This window comes from Bos indicus x Bos taurus, chromosome 5 (genome assembly GCF_003369695.1).
Source record: "Bos indicus x Bos taurus breed Angus x Brahman F1 hybrid chromosome 5, Bos_hybrid_MaternalHap_v2.0, whole genome shotgun sequence".
Lineage (NCBI taxonomy): Eukaryota > Metazoa > Chordata > Mammalia > Artiodactyla > Bovidae > Bos > Bos indicus x Bos taurus.
In genome coordinates, this window is record NC_040080.1 from 97,050,191 (window position 1) to 97,068,008 (window position 17,818).

Sequence of the window (17,818 nt, forward strand, 5' to 3'; positions counted from 1 at the left end):
CAGGGATCAAACCCAGGTCTCCCGCATTGTAGGCGGATTCTTCACCAGCTGAGCCACAAGGGAATTAGTCAGGAAGGTACTAAAAGTTAAGGCGAGGAGCAGCACCAGGGATGAGATCACTTTTCAACCTGAGTTTTGTCCTACAGTTCCATATAAAATGTATGAAAGTATTTGGGAATCACATTTTCAAATAAAAGATTTTTGTTTTTGAAAATGGTACATGTCTTAAAAAATAGAGCTTACATCTTCAAGGACATTTTCTGATGTATAAATAACTCATCTCTGTGCCTTACTAGAACATAAGCTCCTTGAGGGTAGAAACTTTTCTATGCTGTGGCACTAACGCTGGGCATAAAGCAAATGCTGACCACTGTGCAGCTAACAGTGAATGTTGCATTAAGAATTTATGAAACAAGGTACTGTACTGGATGGAAACTTCATTTGAGGACCATCAGCTACAACATTCCAGCTGTAACATATCTGTCACAAATCATACTTTAATAAATTCAACTAGTGTTTAACTAGTTCTGTGTAAGAGATCTGTAGAAAATTCTTGTATTCCAATGTGAAGACGTTAGAAAATGCCAAGCTTTCTCTTTTCTTCCAACTTAACAATCTTAATCAAAACCAAATGAGATCTGAGTAGAACTTTTATGTGAGGATTCTAAAGTTGATCTTACGTAAACAATTATTTTGGGTAAATAAAATGGCCTCACCAGTCACCTTTTTGAAACAGCTGTAATAATTACCGTGACCATAGTGTAGAAAGTATCTGCAACATATTACACCAAAGTACTCAGGAGAAGCCAACCCCCTTGAAAATCAACAATTTAACACTAACTCCATTAGGAAAGGAGAATAGCAATAAATAAGAGAACCACAGTGGCATGACTGATGTCCTGTACAAGATGGAAAACATAGAGTGGGAGAGTAATGGCAACACCTTACTGGTGAGCCCTTTTACGTTAGTTAATTCCACTATTAAGAATCATAAAAAGGAAGTGTGTAAGTAAACGACTAGCAGGAAATTATATGGCCATCAATGGGAAGATAGTAAGTAAAGCTGTTACTGTGGAACACCAGACAAGTTTTCACTTTGACAGTGCTAAGCTGTGTTAAAAAAAACTCATTTCCATTTTTTATTTGATGTTTCCAAATATAAAAAAAGTCAAGATTCTTACACCAATTATCTCAAATGAGACCATGCAAAGCAAAGTGTATACAACAATCATTTCCCCTTCAGTTCTGTGTGATTGACAGAAAATTGAATGGCGTATGCCTGGTTGAAAAATTTCACCAGTTTACAAAAAAAAAAAAAACACCAACAACCCAGCAACAAACATGCAAGCCAGTTGCTACTTTGTGTCTACAAGTTACTTTATAAACTTTTTTAATTAGGAGGCACAGTGAACTGAAAATTTTAGCTGCCCAAATTTATCTTGCTACCCCACAGAAAGCACAGGTGACAGTCCCAACACTCTGTAAACTCTGGAGAGTTGAGCTAGTAGACACTATTGGTTATCTACAGTAGGGTCAGCTCTTGAGTCTGCAAAAGTCGGCTTTTTCTCTTAACAGAAATAAGTCTCCTTAGGGCCTTTCCTGTAGGAAATTTTGCTAGGCTGGGTTCCAAAAGAATAGTGAAGTGTGAAATTTAAAGTGTGACAACTGAAGTATTTTGATGCATTATACAAATTTTTCCTAGTTGCACAGACTAAAGACAGGTGCTCTGCTAAACAGCACTGAAGAAAATCCTGACCCAGTGGTACTACTTACTCCAAATGTTTCTGACCAAAGAAAATTATACAACAATATTTATAGGCTCACTTTTAAGAAATGGCTGACATTAATACTGTACATATTTTACATGTCAAATACATAGTCCAAGAGTTTATAAAATAAGTTCATGCATTATTACCTCTAATAATATCATATACAAGATACCCAGCCCCCCTCCCCCAGTACTTCTGACATTTCAGGTGGACACAAGTCTTATATACAAAAACAATCCAGTTCTCTCTGCTGTGTTAAGTATATAATTTAAAGAAACTTCAGAGATTACTGAGAAAAAACTACAAAGTGTCAATCTGTGGGATTTAAAATGTTTCCTTAAAAAAAAAAAAAAACACCCAGAATACATAACCTCTGTACAAAGAAAAATATAAAAATTCTGGATGATCATGTTTGATCACATTACATAATTTAGGATGAAATGTCATTGGTTAAGTTTTTTTACTTTACTCATTCCTTTGACAGCATTCATTTGTGAACTAATATTTATATTTAGTTCAGCTGCATTTACGGCACAAGATCTCATTTTCAAAACAGTGGCATCAATTTTCCTTAAGTGTAACAGTATTCTATTTTTAGCAGCAATGATGTTTTAAAGGTTGACAATTTAGAGAACAAATGTGTAACTATGCTTACTTTCTACTTTATATTCACCAGTTATGATGTTTACAAAAAGCTAATGGCTACATATGGAATCATCTTTCACTTTACCCCACCTCATTTCTCGCTTGGTCAGCAAAGTACAGACAAGGTATTCATGTGTTTCTGTTAGGTGGGATTCTTGGATTTAAGTGAATATGAAGACAAGTGTAAGACAAATTCTTAGTCCAGGTATGTTCCAGAGCCCCAGTATTTAGTTACATAATACCTACTGACCAGCTATAAAAGATGAGATGTTCTAAGGTGCCTTAACAATCTAGGTCTGTAACAGCTGAACAAGGCCATTTCACTCAACTGTGATGCAGTAAGCATCGACTGGCCTTTACCAGCAAGTTTAACTGACGTCACTAAATTAGAAAACCAAATGTTTTTAAAATTAGTTTACACTGAGGGACGTATAGTTCTCATGTATTCTGTGCGAAGAGAGATTATGGATAAAGGGAACTGGCCATGGAGCATGTTAACTCAAATTCTAGGAGTACAGTTTTCATGATAAGATGTTATCTACTACATGCAATTTGCTTATAGTACCTGCCTAACAATCACTAGCTCTATAGAGTTCAACTTTGTCTTAAAGTGACTGTTGAGTCCCTTTACGGGAGTTGGCCGTATCAGGTGATGTAATACCACTTGTGAAAATTGAGACAAGTTGACAAATTCCTGAAAATAGGGTCATATAGAAAAAACAGTCCAAATCTGGGATCTATGAATTAAAATTGTGATCCTATGAAACATGTTTTTGGGTTCATGGACTGCTTTAATATCAAGAATTATTGTCATAAATTCCCCAAACAGAAGGATTTGTTGAGTATGTGAAGATGATTTTGTGTGTGTGTGTGCTTTGTAAATGACAAAACAATTTGAGGGGGGAAAACATACCCACAAATAAGTTGATGTGCCAAAACCCACAGACTGATAGCAAATGGACAAACACGGAAAAACAAAATGCTGTGAAATGCCAACCAAAATAACACGGTGGGTGGGTGGACTGGAGTAAGGGGGGTACAGTTAAGGCATCTAAAAAAAATTCCACATGGCTTTGGCTTATTAAAATATTTTACACTATCTTTTTTTTTTAAAGAAGATTTGAAAGCATCTGAAAAACATGCAAATTGTTTGAAAATCCTGCATGGCAAATTCAGACAGTTTGCAAGCGTCATTCAGATGTTTGTCAAGGATAATAAAGAAGCCTCTGCCCACAAGACTGCACAGGGTGGAAGAGGTCTTTGCAATTCTCTCTATCTTACACTAGACGGCAGCCCAGAGGTCTGTGCAGCAGTTACAAACAAGGTGTTACTGTCTGCAAGGGAAGGGACTGTAGAGTTTCCATTGGTGGGAGAACAACCCAGCTTTAGTTTTTCCAGATACTCTGCATGTACAGGCTTATGGCACTGGAGAACTTTGATGGCATCTTCTACTTTGAACCACTCTCTCTTCCTTCCTAAAAAATACCAAATGAAATAAAAATAAAAATAAATGAAGTTAACCTACAATTTTAAGATAACTCAAATTGGGAGATATATATTGATCTTCTCTAAAAAGCAGCCAAAAAATAAGATGCAAACTGAATATATATATAGAGTATGAATTTAAAGAATTCAGATAGCAAAAGGAAAGGGAATTTACCTATATTAACAGAATCTTCCCAGTCTTCTAATATTTCAGTGACAGTAAGAACATAAACGTATGTTCTGTGCTTTCGGTCTTGGTTCTGCTTGAATATAAAAAGAAAAGCATTTTAATCTACAAGAGCTAGTCATGTACATGTTTCGAGTGAAGAATTCAGTGCGGCGTACATCAGCGTAGTTTACCTGCCAACACAGGCAAGTGTGCTCAGTCATACACCCTCAGCAGCAGCGTGAATTTACGTAAGACGAGACATGAACAGACTTACTAACCTAGACCAGGGCCCCTCAACCTTGACCATCTATTTCATCACCCAGGATGCAGTTGGTTTCTTTATTTTTTTTTAAGAGACACTGATTCAGTTAGTCTGAGAGGAGGCCTGAGTACGTAAAAGCTTCCTGGTGAACTATGCACAGCGGAAGTTGAGAACAGTACAAGGATAGTCCATTTCTAGAATGCCATGTCCTATATGCGCCAACTCAGTTTTTACTCCTATTAAAACTGCCACCTAGCCTTGTGTCTGGGTTCAAAATCAAACACAAGCTGGCCTTAAAGGAAGGGGCTCACCTTCACCTTGATTAAAGGTAACCTTGTTTGCTATAGTCTAAGACGTCAGACAACTGCCCTAATTTTTTTTTACCACAGATCTCCCAAGTAATTCACTCATTCAGTATCTTATGTCTTTGGGAATGAAAGAGAACAGGAATAAAATAGAGGCCTCTCTCACTTAAAACATTATGCTTAAGGATCTGTCATCTTAACTCTATGCCTGGAAAATCAATACATTTCTTTGCTATGTTCACAAATTAATCAAAATCACCATGGTGACTAGGCAGGAACATTCTAATTTTCCCTTATATTTTTCTAAAGGGAAAGGTACACTGATTACCATTTTCTGTTCAGATTCTATGAAATTTAAATAGTATTTGTAAAGCACTTATTACTGTTGCCTTCCCATGTTACACAAACATGAGAAGTTTTCCTTACAAATCTTGTCAGCATATTCACATATGTACTATTATGTGTACCATGGTTACTCAGTTACAGAAAACTCACAATGTTTTTCAGTTTAACCAGGAGATGGTGCTATTTAACTGGGTAAAGCAAGTGGTGAATTCTGGAAAATTATGAACTTTACTCTTTCCAGGTACTGTATTCTGGGAGTCATCAATTCTACCATGTGCTGTATAATCAGAATTTTTTCTGATTTCTGAAAAAGGCTAAAAGATAAAATCTTTAAGGACTGTATATTTATAGTCCTATCAGCAGGCTTAAAGGGTATCTTGAAAAAAAAAATCACCATGTGTCTGATATACCATGTATCTAGGTCTGAATCTCATATGAAACTATATTTGAGAATAGCTTGGGTCTCATGACCTGACCTCATTTCTCCCCACCTTCCATGGAATACCTGTCACTTTCAAATTTCCTCTGCACAAATTCCATTCTGCCTCCAGCAGTAACAAATTATAGCAGAGAATTCTAATTCTGTGCTTCTAGTGTCTAGTCTGTGCATCTGAGTTTTGCATCCTCACAGTGTCCTTTTAGGATAAAGTTGTTATGCATATCATCCAGTGTTACATGCTGAAGGCAAAGGGTTCACTTCCAGGCAGTATCCATGAGAGACCTAAACCCTTAGGTGATCCTGAGAATATTGTAGTAATGGTATATGAAAGTCAAGCAGCTTCCACTTCCCTCCCTCCTACATCCTTATGATTTCCTTGCCTACTGGTAGCTTCAGAGGAATATCTAGTTCAGGCTGCTGCCAGATTACCTGGCCTGTTAGGAAGGAAGAAGTCATTAATTCTATCAGCAAAATGAGGATTACTTTCGTAACTCACCTCAAATATGCCCAGGAGTCTGCCCAATTTTCCTTTTACTCCAGCCTATTAAAAAAAGACGAAATATAAAATTTTTATGTAACAAAATTTATATGCAAGTTGTTTTCTCTGTGTTACCCTTCCACTGCACAGTCCTGTTCCTTTTACCTGGTGCTGTGACAGACTGCAACTTCAGTGTGCGCCACAAACCCAGAATGAAAACAGGCTGGCACGTGCTTTCTCTGAGAATGCTTCTCCCTTAAGACTCGTCTCTAGAAAACCTTTTCAATTACACACCAACACCCAGTGAGAACCTTATCACTCACTTCTCATTATGCCCTAACTGCTGTTCAAGAAGTTTTTATGGCACTTGATCTATGCTGTTTTGCTCCTGAGTAAAAGCAAGTTCCATCTCCTCCCAGCTGTGAGAAGACAAGCAGGCCAAGTGTGCATCTGTGCATGTGTGTGCCCTCATTTTACTGAGCTTTAAGACAAAGCCAGTAAAATAAGAGCAACCGGCTTCCTATATGTATGTCTGAAAATGAATTGTAGCACATGATGAATTTTTTTCTCTGTGCATTTTTGCTCAGTTAACACTAACCTTGCTTTGGGGCAAGGCCACCACGTTATATATTGATCACTGATGAGACTAACTGTTATATAACTGTGTGTTATTCAGCTCTGAGGGATTTCCACATTGATTTTTAACTATTTTACCAGGTAGAAAAAAATAATCTGCTTACCAAAGTGCTAGCTGTAGTCACACGCTTTAAAATGTTGAATTAGACAACCAAACAGCACTATGTGACCTGCCTGTCCTCATGCCTCTTCCTCGGTGTACTTAGCAGACTGCCTCGTTTGTGAACCTTACCCAGGATGCACGACCCTCCGTCTTACCTCTTCGTAAACCTCCCTCACAGCAGCGCCATCAGGCTCTTCCTCAGGCTCCATTCCTCCTCCTGGGACAATCCACTGGTCTGGATACCGACTGCTGCTCACCAACAGGACCTGCAAGCCCGACCATAACTGTAAACCCCATCCCCAGAAGTACTACAGACATTCACATTTATTTGTTCATGCTACAGCAGCAGAGTTGGGCAATTTCAACAGAAACCGTATGGCCCACAAAGCCTAAAATACTGTTTGGCCTTTATAGGAAACCCTGCAAATCCAGGTCAAGAACAGCATTAAGCCTGAAATGTGCACACAGTTATAAAACAAACGAAAAACCCCATATACTGTATTAATACAGAGTAGTATCCTGCCAGTTCACTTTTTAACAGTATCTGAAACAAGAAGTAAACGTCCATCCTATAAGTGAAAATTTGTGCACTAGGTTAGGTTGGAATTCACCCAAGTTGAGAGGACGGGGGTGGGGAAAGACTATGATAAATAACCAAATGATGTTTATGAGAGTGCAGGCGTCTTGACCAACTTGAACAGAAATGTCTGCAAAATTACTTAGTATATTGCCTTCAAGCAAACGCAAACAGTTCTCTCCAGAAATTAATCAGCTGAGAGCAAAGCTTGATCCTCAGTGCAGATTCTGGTTTTCTGACACTGTGCCAACTGTCTGCCCAGCTTTGTCCCTACTGCCAGATAAAGGGCTGGCCCTTGGGAATTTATAGCCAGCCCAGGGTTGACCTACAAGAGTAAGCTCCAGAACCCAATCTCCCAAATGGAAACTTCCAGGCTGACACCAGTTTACAAGTCCCACCTTTCCCCCAAACCTCAAGAAAATTGGGTTGGGAGATGAGGGAATAACTTCAAGTGCATAACTCCCCTCAATCTGAAAAGTGGCAGCACGCCTTGGCTATAGACATAGCATCACCCCATGGTGGTGGATCAACTAACGCTCAAGGGACCTGAGCACGGTTTCTCTCAATTCTGATCTGGACAGGACTTTACTACAACACTCCTCCAAGTATATAACAGGCAGAAAAGAGGCAAGTCCAGAGAAAGCACTGTAAATTAACAATTGACAAAGCCTTAGCTAAAGTACTAATGGGGTTTCCCAGATGGCTCACTGGTAAAGAATCCACCTGCCAATGCAGGAGACGCAGGTTTGCTCTCTGGGTCAGGAAGATACCCTGGAGGAGGAAATGGCAACCCACTCCAGTATTCTTGTTGGGAAAATCCTATGGCCAGAGGAGCCTGGTGGGCTACAGTCCATGGAGTCACAAAGAAATCTGACATGACTGAGCACCCGAAGTACTAATGGCTGACACTGAGGGCACCACCAAGTCCAAATATAGAAATTCTGGTAAAGTGAAATGTAAGACAGCCTTAAATTTAAGCTTTCTTAGTTATGTCTTCCTCTGCAAAAAGAAGTAACTATCCTTGCAAGGCTGTTGAGTGTTAAGGAGTATAACATACCTCAGACCCTAGCCTACCTGAGTAGGCCAAGCACACTTGGCCTCCCTGTACTCACTGCAGTGAGTACTGCTGGCCATCACAATTGGATCTTCTGCTTTCCCACCAACTGAGTTGGATTCATCTGTCAAGACAAGCTTGTTCCCCAGATTTTGCCAGTTGCACTTGTTTTTGTAATCACTGAACGTTAATGATAAAACGAGGGCAGGAAGTAGTTATCAAAAAGGCTCTGCAAAAATCCATTAAAGACGGGTTGTTGAAAGTTGCTATCAAATTAAGTATGGCTAAGATTACTTTAAAAAAAAAGACTGGAAGAAGGAAATTTTAAAAATCGAGAAAGTCAAAATCCTACTTTATACAAAGTGAACTGCAAATCAGATTTTGCCTTTGGATTTTATTCAAAAAGTATACTTGCCAATTGTCTATAGTATTCAAAGCCTTTGACCCTGTATCAAGACTGCCAAATGAATATGTTTTTAAGTTAAAACAAAAAATGTTTAAGGTACAAAAGTGTTATATCCTGTATCATGGAAAAAGTAAATGGTAACCACCAGTTCTGACCACAGAGCTGGAAGCTTCTTTTCCTGGTTCCTAGGCATGAGTTAGGGATAAACTGGTTTCTAGTATCTGGATAAAATTCTTACTGCCTAATTTTATGCTCTAAAAGCAACCTCCTTGATCACCTTCATAATGGAACAGGGTGGTGCAGGGAACTAGCCACCAGAAAAGTACATCTTCAATGACTAAACAGGGAGTTTCAAAACCATCAATATTCATAACGTTTGAGTTCTGAAAAAAAATGAAATTCAGTGTCATGTATCTAGGTCAATGACTAATATGTTCCTATTTGACCACAACAGTCTTTAAGAGCTAAATTACATAAGGTTAATAATGTTGAAAAACCATTAGTACAGTCTGTGTCTGTTTTTGAACTAACACTTAAGCTTCCAATTTAAAACCAAATCTTTATCTACAGGATATCACTGTCATATGACTGAACTTCTCTTCCAAATGATTTAGCTGAGAAACCAAGAAATTGTGCTGCAAGAGTCCCCTGACATTCCAAAGTGATTAAATTTTATCAAGCCATTAACTCCAAATGTATCTTTCCTAAAATGATCAATTTTAAATGAATAATACCTAAGGTATAGCATCCAAATGTTTAGATGATCAGTATCTAAACAACTAGCTTAAGAGATCTGATAATGAGCCTTTGGTGATGGTACAGATTTGGAAACTGGTATGTTATTAAGTACTTGCCTACTCATCTTGAGTACCTGGGAGTGCAGATGAGGTCAAGGCTGTGTGGTAGGGGAAGGGGGTGGGTGGGATTAAGAAAAGAAATCTGAACAGTATAAGCAGAGACAAGGACAGTTAAAACCCCTACTATAGACTGGAAGACTCTAAACCCACACCACAGAGCATTATTACTCAGTATCTCCCTCTCAATTCCTGCAAAGCCATCTTCACATTCTATAACATCCCCCGTGTGCTAGATCTACAATGCAGCTTTAGGTACAAACTAATGCTCTAAGAAAGGTCTTACTAAAAACAAAAACTTCTGGAGAAGGGTTCTCAGACTATCCACACTTTTGTCTCAAAATAATGCTTATCACAATTTTTAAATTCTATAGCTGCATTAACCTTTACAGACTTCTTTCTACTCTCAGACAACTAAAAAGCATCCATAATTTTACTGGCTTCACAATCCTAGGTTGGCTCTTAGATGTCTGTGATGCAAAATCTGAGAGAAAGTGGTGAAATCTGCTGGAAGTTGTGCAAGACAAAAGGTGTGCAGCTGCTATGAGGTAAGTCTATTGATATCTGCCACTAAATATATATATATGTGAATGAATATATTTATGTATTAGGTTGGGAAAAAAGTTCATTCAGATTTTTCCATAAGATGGTACGTAAAAATCCAAACAAAATACTTTTGGCCAGTATTTGTTGTCGTTCAGTTGCTAAATCATGACTGACTCTTTGCAACCCCAGGGACTGCAGAACACCAGGCTCCTCCGTCCTCCACTATCTCCCAGTTTGCTCAAATTCAGGTCCATTGAGTCAATGATACTATCTAACCATCTCATCCTCTGTTGCCCCCTTCTCCTCCTGCCTTCAATCTTTCCCAGCATCCGGGTCTTTTCCAATGAGTCAGCTCTTCACATTAGGTGGACAGAGTATTGGAGCTTCAGCATCAGTTTTTCCAATGAATATTCAGGGTTGATTTCCTTTAGGATTGACTGGTTTGATCTCCCTGCAGTCTAAGAGACTCTCCAGTATGTTCTCCAGAACCACAGTTCGAAAGCATCAATTCTTCGGTACTCAGCCTTCTTTATGGTCCAAATTTCACATTTGTACATGACTACTGGAAAAAGCATAGCTTTAACTATATGGACCTTTGTCGGCAAAATGATGCCTCTGCTTTTTAATATGCTGTCTAGGTTTGTCATAGCTTTCCTTCCAACCCCAATAGTACTGTTATTTATGAAAGAAATGACCAAAGCTTTAAAATAAATGGTACTACTGCAGTAACAAAAGATAGGTTACAAAAACTCTTTCAATAAGAGGATACACTAACAGCTGACAGGTCCATACATGGTCATTCATAGGTTTTAAATTCTCTTTCAACTACTTTTCTAGACCTATTAGATTTTGTGCGTCCGACAAGATGACAAAGACGAAAGTAGACACTTAACTTTCCAGATAAGCCAGAGCTGAGACCAAAGGAAAGATTTATAAAAAGGAGGCTAGTCAACCCACCAAGTTGCAGAATTAGACTTGAATCACATTCAAACCCCAACACCAATGGCATTAGAGTGGTAAAAAGTGAAGACACTTCTTCCCCAATTCGACCTGGCCACCTTCATATCAGGATTCCTCCTACTACACTATCAGAGCTTATCCCTCTTTTCATGTATTGGTCAATTATCAGAATAAAACACTATTCACTTGGCATTGTTGAGAAGTTGTTTTTCATATGTGTTTTTCTTAGATACCCAATGTTTCAAGATTTGGAATAGAGGTATTTCTCACTTTTAGTAGCAACAGTATAGTGATAGTCAACTTGGAACCAGCCCTCAATCTTGCTGGACAAAGGTCTGTTTGTGATTTGGAATAATATTCCAATAATATTCTATAATATTACTCTATATCACCCAAGTCCTCCTCACTGAGGGATGTGTAAAAGCGTGTAAACTAGGATATGCTGTTCGATGTCTACATAATACAGCCATGCCCTCAGAGGCGGGAGGTACATGGGACTGTTGGTTCCCTACACCAAGGGGCCCCAAATTGCCCTTCGTGGTTCAGCTTTTACCCTTACAGTAGCTCTTGGTCACAGCCTGCCTCCAGGAACAAGAGAAAGTGAAAGCTGCTCAGTCCTGTCCAACTCTTTGCAATCCATGGACTCTAGCATACCAGGCTCCTCTGTCCATGGAATTCTCCAGACTAGAATACTAGAGTGGCAGCTGTTCCCTTTTCCAGGGGATCTTCCCAACGCAGGGATGGAACTCAAGTCTCCCACATTGAAGGTGGATTCTTTACCATCTGAGCCACCAGGGAAGTGAACAAGTAGTCACTATAAATTACTACATCTTTCTCAGAAAAAAACAAAGTTATTCAGAGAACCCCTTAAGTGATCCCTAAATATAAGAATAAAGAATTTTATTTTGCAAATTGTATCTATAGATTTAGAAGCTGTTTTGGGGTTGTTGGTCTTTCTCTCCCACATTATCACAAACAAGAACAACATGAATGGTTAAAACTCTCTCTATTGTACTTAACAGTTTCATAGGCATTTGGCCAAAATTAGGGCAGCAGTATATTAGGAACACCCACTACGCACACATACATTTTAAAAGGTAGTAAGTTACAATAATAGTTAATATATCCACTAGCCACTACCAAGTTCTATTACTCAGCAAACTAGTACTACTTTTTGGGCTACAGAGGCAGAGTGCTATCAGATCAGAAATAAAGACACATTCTGTGAAAACATATTTAACCCAGATTATATGGATTGGTAGATCATGGTAAGCTGAGTTGACCATGACTTTTTTCTCCCAGCATGTTAATGTTCTGAAGTGATGGGATAAACTTTCACAAAACTGGAGAAAGTCTTGGTGATATACCAAAATCCGTAAGAATAAAAACGGATGCAAATTGTACATGAGGGCCTTCCCTTGAAGAAGTGGCTGATTGGGTAGGCTAAGCAGCCCTTCTCTAGGTTTAGGAAAGCTGCAGGCACAGATGAAGGAGGCTGGTGACATCTCCCTGCAGTTAGAAAAGGCCACCTTTGGATAGTTAATTCTGATGAAAGTGGTTTCTATTTGAAGTAAGAACCTTTAGGGACTCAACGCTCTTCATACATGTCTGAAAAGGCTTACTGATTCTAGGGGTTAAAGTACTAGTAGAGAGAAGCCGTAATATTTCTTAGTAGTAGTGTTAGTTGCTCAGTCATATCCAACTCTTTGCAACCCCGTGGACTACAGCCTGTCAGGCTCCTCTGTCCATGGGATTCTCCAAGGAAGAATACTCGAGTCATTTACCACTCTCTTCTCCAGGGGATCTTCCTGACTCGAGGATGGAACCTGGGTCTCCTGTATTGCAGACAGATTCTTTACCATCTGAGCTACAGGGAAGGCTTAGTTTTTGTTTATTAGAGCTCTGGTTTAGAGTTCCACAGGTTTCAAGACCACTGGCTCAGCGAGCTCACAAGCCAATTACAACAAAAAGTCCAAATGCAAGTTCTTAAGACTGTATGTTTCTCACTTGCAACTGTGCCTGGATTCCACCCAGGATCAAGTCATTTCTGTTTCTCTCTTTAGAATGCTATCCTATTTTGCTGCCAGATCATCCCCAAACTTGAATACATCTAAAACTGAAATACAGCAAGCAACTCCTTAATCTTACACTGAAGGTGCTCTTCGTTTTTCAGCCACTATTTTTTCTCTGCTCTCCTAAGCTACAGTTCAATTAGACCACAGTCCCAAGTCTTGCTCTGTTTATGATGTTTGGTCCTTCCTTACCCACTCACTGAAATCCAACTCCGAATGACTCATACTGGATCTTAACTCTGGAGCACCTCATGGTACTTTTGCCTGCATGCTAAGTTGCTCAGTCATGTCTGACTCTTTGCGACCCTGTGGACTGTAGTGCTCTTGGCTCTTCTGTTCATGGGATTCTCCAGGCAGGAATACTAGAGTACTAGTAATACAAGAATACTAGAATACTAATTTTGCCCTTTCCTACTCCAGTGGATATTCCTGACCCAGGGATCTAATCCATGTCTCTTTTGTCTCCTGCACTGGCAGGTGGGTTCTTTACCGCTAGGACCAGATGGGAAGCCCGACAGTACTTCACCAGCACTTTATTACCTTTTATGGGCCTCCCTGATGGGTCAGAGGGTAACGAGTCTGTGTGCAATGCAGGAGACCCGGGTTCGATCCCTGGGTCTGGAAGATCCCCTGGAAAAGGGAATAGCAGCATCCCACTCCAGTACTCTTGCCTGGAGAATTTTTTGTGGAGCCTGGAGGGCTACAGTCCATGCGGGGTTGCAAAGTGTCGGATACGACCTTTTTTTCTTTTTATATCAGTCATCTGTCTAACCTCCTGCTATACGGAGCATGTTCCTTAGGAGCCGACACTTTTCATCTTGCAGCCTGGTTCCAACCATCATATATGCAAATACATTCAATGGAATCCATTTCAGGTTCCCTTTTGTGAATGTACTGCCCACTTTCAATGCAAAGGCAGAGATCCCAGCTCCTCTATGGAATACTTATTTGTTGTCTTGACTGGAAGCCCAGCTGTCAAAAGTTAGGGTGGTTCCCCATAGAAATAACTAGTTGGAGAGGATCAAATGAACAAGAGATTTAGAAATAAAGGGCCTGGGCTCAAAATGATCTGCCAGCTTCTGTGACCTTGAGACAAGTTACTTCCATTGCCTAATTTCTTCCTTTACAGATGCTAATGTTTATTATCTAACTCAGGGAAGAAAGAGATGCAATGGGAAAATACATAAAACCACACCCCAAAGAATAAAAACTGCTGTGAGAACACCCTTCCGTCCTACAAAAACCTATTCTAAAGTCTACTTAGAACCCCTTAAGTAGAGAGCCAGACTGGAACACTGCACAGCTTGAGAGTCAAAAAGCAACTACTATTTTATTTCACTTTACACTCTATAAACACAACTACAGAAACGAAGATCCTGAAGATCTAAACCAGACGTTAAAGTTGGCTGTGAATTATTTAAAGAATTCCAGAGCCTTCCCTCAGAGCATATTCTCTAACAAACTGATTGACTTGGTTTCGCAACCTCCAGGTTATCAGATTTACAAAGTTTTACGTAATAAGCTTATCTAATAAATTCTTCAAATCTTGCTCTTTATTTTATAATGGCACTGGTCTCTTGATTCCACTGGAGGCTAGGAATCTAGCATTTATTACAGTAGCTGCTGCTGCTAAGTCATTTCAGTCGTGTCCGACTCTGTGCGACCCCATAGACGGCAGCCCACCAGGCTCCCCCGTCCCTGGGATTCTCCAGGCAAGAACACTGGAGTGGGTTGCCATCTCCTTCTCCAATGCATGAAAGTGAAAAGTGAAAGTGAAGTCGCTCAGTCGTTTCTGACCCTCAGCGACCCCATGGACTGCAGCCTTCCAGGCTCCTCCATCCATTGGATTTTCCAGGCAAGAGTACTGGAGTGGAGTGCCATTGCCTTCTCCGTTATTACTGTAGAAACAATTTCAAAGCAGAAAACCAACTCATTTATCTGCTACGATCAACATCTGATGCTCTCCTCAGACTCTTGCTTTACCATTATTCACACAATACAGACCGTTTCAATTTCCTTCCATTTCCCATATTTTCCCCTGGGAACCTTCGTTTTTTACAAAGCCTGAATTCCACGTTCACATTATGGCAAGACTTCAAAGTCACTACTTTGAAAAGTCTTCCAAACTCAGCCTTGGACTATCTCACTCATTCAGCAAATCTTGTGCACCCAACTGCTCTGGGCCTAGCCTTGTGCTCAGAGCCCAGCATCAGCAGGAACCAGATGCTGAATTCCGACTCTACCATTTCCTAATTACCTCATTTGGGCAAAGTACTTCTGCTCTGCAACTGTCTCCTCACCTATACGCCTGCAGTAAGAGGAGTAAATGTAACAAACTTAAAAGTCTTCAGGCAGTGCCGAGCACCTAGTAAGCACTCAACTAAGAAAATAATTACACAATAGTGAGCCAATCAGATAAGATTCTTGACCTATCTTGATAACTTCTGGTAAGTGTATTATTTTATATTTAAAGTTTGCTTTGTGCTAACGTGGTCCTTCCCTCAAGGACCTTCTAATCTTTTTAACAGAATGCACTTAAAAAGCCCTTTGACTTTGTAAATGCTAAAAGCCATTCTCTACTTTCTGGCTCTCCTAAACAGGCCCAGCCCCAAAACATCAACTTCTCTAGAAAACTCCTTTGGAATTTAAGTTTAAATTCCAATAAAGACCCCCAACTGGGCAAGGGATCAGCACTAAAAGGCTAGGTTTCTTTTCAAAATATAAAGAGTTTGAAGAGCACCATTCTGAGGTACTTTGATTTTTGTTAGCATGACAATATAAGCCGCTGAGAGTACACTATGTCATACTCATCCTAACTACAAGGACTAGCAATAAGGAAGCCATTAAATTCCCACCTCCAGCTTTAGCTTAATATTTTATTGGACATAATTGGATATGGAAGCAGAATTCAATGCTTTTCCTGTCTAACCATTTAGAAGTGGCAATGCTACAAGATTTTCATCAGCTACCAATCGACTACTACTATTGCTCCACGCAAAATAAAACTAGTGAACCATTTTTAAATTAAATAAGCGAAACAGAAGTAAGTATAAATTGTTCTCCAGAAAAACCTCAACGGCCTTACTATCAACCCAATGCTGATGAGTGAATTAAAAGAAGACTGCTGCTTCCTCTTAGAACAAGAAAGACTGCTTCTCGCCAGATGTCAAGAAAAACATAGCAAAGAAGCTCTGATAAATATGCAGAGGTAGAGACTACCGTCGGAAAATGGCAACTTTGCCCACCTCTAGTCCCCCTTCTCCCTTCTGGTGATTCCACGTTTTTCACTACCCATCATTCTATAGTCAAAAAACTTTAAAAGAGGAGGGTTTTTTTTTTTTTTTTTTTAATCCAGTATAAATACGCCAAGTGCTTGTAAACTAAAGGATCCAACAAAAAGTGGAACTGACAGAACCAGACCGAATGGGTTTTTATTTTAAAGCACGGGGACTGTCTGGATATTCCATAACATGCCTACATTCATCTGAAGCCACAAACTGCTATTTCAGGGGAGAGGAAAATATAATAAGAGGCAGAAGGGCTGGGGCTGCAGCATTCACGCCATTTCTACTCTCTGTTAGCACTCAAGGTTTTATTTGGTTTCACGCTCCATTTGCAGGTTAAAGTGGTGACTCCCGCTAGGCGGGACCAAGATGGCCCGGGACCCTCCAGGGGGCCAGGAGGCGTCTCAGCCTCCCGTCCTAACCACGACCCGACGGGAGAGCGCAGGGCTGGGCGAGCCCCTTTGTTTCCACAATCAACCCAGAGAAAGGAAGGAAGGAGAGAGGGAGGGCGGGAGGAAAGGAGGGAGGGGGCTAATCCCTTCCAGCCCTGAGGCTAGACGGAGGGTCTGCTGGGAAGGGGATGGAGACAGGGAAGGGCAAGGGCAGAGACCTCCCATCCCGGCCAGCCCGGACTCCCACACCAACCCCGCCCCGGCGCCCTAGCGGAGGGGACCAAGCGCGCCGGCCGCCCTCACCTCGTCCTCCTGCTCGCTCCGGAAGCACAGGCACGCCGCCCGCTTCTTGAAGCCCTCGCGGTCATACGTCCGCGTCTGGTTGGGCTTGAACTTCATCATAGAGGCGGGTTCTTGCTGCCGCTGCTGCCCCGGCCGCCGCCACCCCGCCGGGCAGTGGGGTCGAGGGCGAATCGGGGCGCAGGGAAGCGAGGAGGCGGCGCGGGGAAGGGCAGCGAGGCCGGGTCAGTCCCGGAGCAGACGACCGCTCCGACGCGGGGCAGAGCGCGAGCGTCGGTCACTGGAGCCCGGGTGCCGGGGTGGAAGCGCCGCCTCTGCTCGGGCGTCCGCCGCTCTCCATGGAGCCCGCCGCACGCTCGCCTCCGCTCCCTCCTGCTGCCGCCTTCGCTGCCGGAGAAGGCGAGGCTACAGGCTCGCGCCACGAGGAGACAGTTGCAGAAACCGGCGCCGACTGGGCAGCAGCGCCGCGGCAACTTCGCACCGCCCCCTTCGCCATATTTAAGGGGCCACGCACGCCCCGCCCCCCTCGGCGCACCGCCCTGCGCGCCTGCGCGCCCGGAACCGTTGCGGCGGGGGCGGGGCAGCGGGGGCGGGGCCTCAGCCTTCAGGCGGCTGGATTTCGGCGGGGCGGGCGGGCTGGTGCTCCGCCCCAGCGCGGGAGAACCGGGCTGCTAGGTAGGTGCCAGCGAATGGAAAGAAGCAAAGACGTCTCCCCCCGTGTTTATAAGTCCCGTAAT

General features: G+C 41.5%; 1 protein-coding gene across 2 annotated transcripts; it reads right to left on the reverse strand.

Moving 5' to 3' along the window:
• Positions 1-1,111: 1,111 nt before the first annotated feature.
• On the reverse strand, positions 1,112-17,564 carry NUDT4 (nudix hydrolase 4). 2 transcript variants are annotated; one of them, XM_027543166.1, is made up of 5 exons: positions 17,085-17,564; positions 6,792-6,902; positions 5,916-5,960; positions 4,075-4,159; positions 1,112-3,889 (listed from the first exon to the last, which is right to left on the reverse strand). In XM_027543166.1, the coding sequence occupies exons 1-5, from the start codon at positions 17,181-17,183 to the stop codon at positions 3,687-3,689; spliced, it is 543 nt and encodes a 180-aa protein (XP_027398967.1). In that variant the 5' UTR covers positions 17,184-17,564; the 3' UTR covers positions 1,112-3,686. The 2 variants fall into 2 exon arrangements, with proteins under 2 accessions (XP_027398967.1, XP_027398966.1); XM_027543165.1 differs by having other exon boundaries at positions 4,075-4,162.
• Between the last annotated feature and the right edge of the window lie 254 nt (positions 17,565-17,818).

Excerpts from the sequence above, each read along its gene's own strand:
- NUDT4 (XM_027543165.1), bottom strand. The coding sequence starts at position 17,183 with ATGATGAAGTTCAAGCCCAACCAGACGCGGACGTATGACCGCGAGGGC. Across the intron at positions 6,903-17,084 it reads GGAGCGAGCAGGAGGACGAG|GTCCTGTTGGTGAGCAGCAG; the intron begins GTGAGGGCGGCC and ends TCGGGCTTGCAG. Across the intron at positions 3,890-4,074 it reads GGAAGATTCTGTTAATATAG|GAAGGAAGAGAGAGTGGTTC; the intron begins GTAAATTCCCTT and ends GGTATTTTTTAG.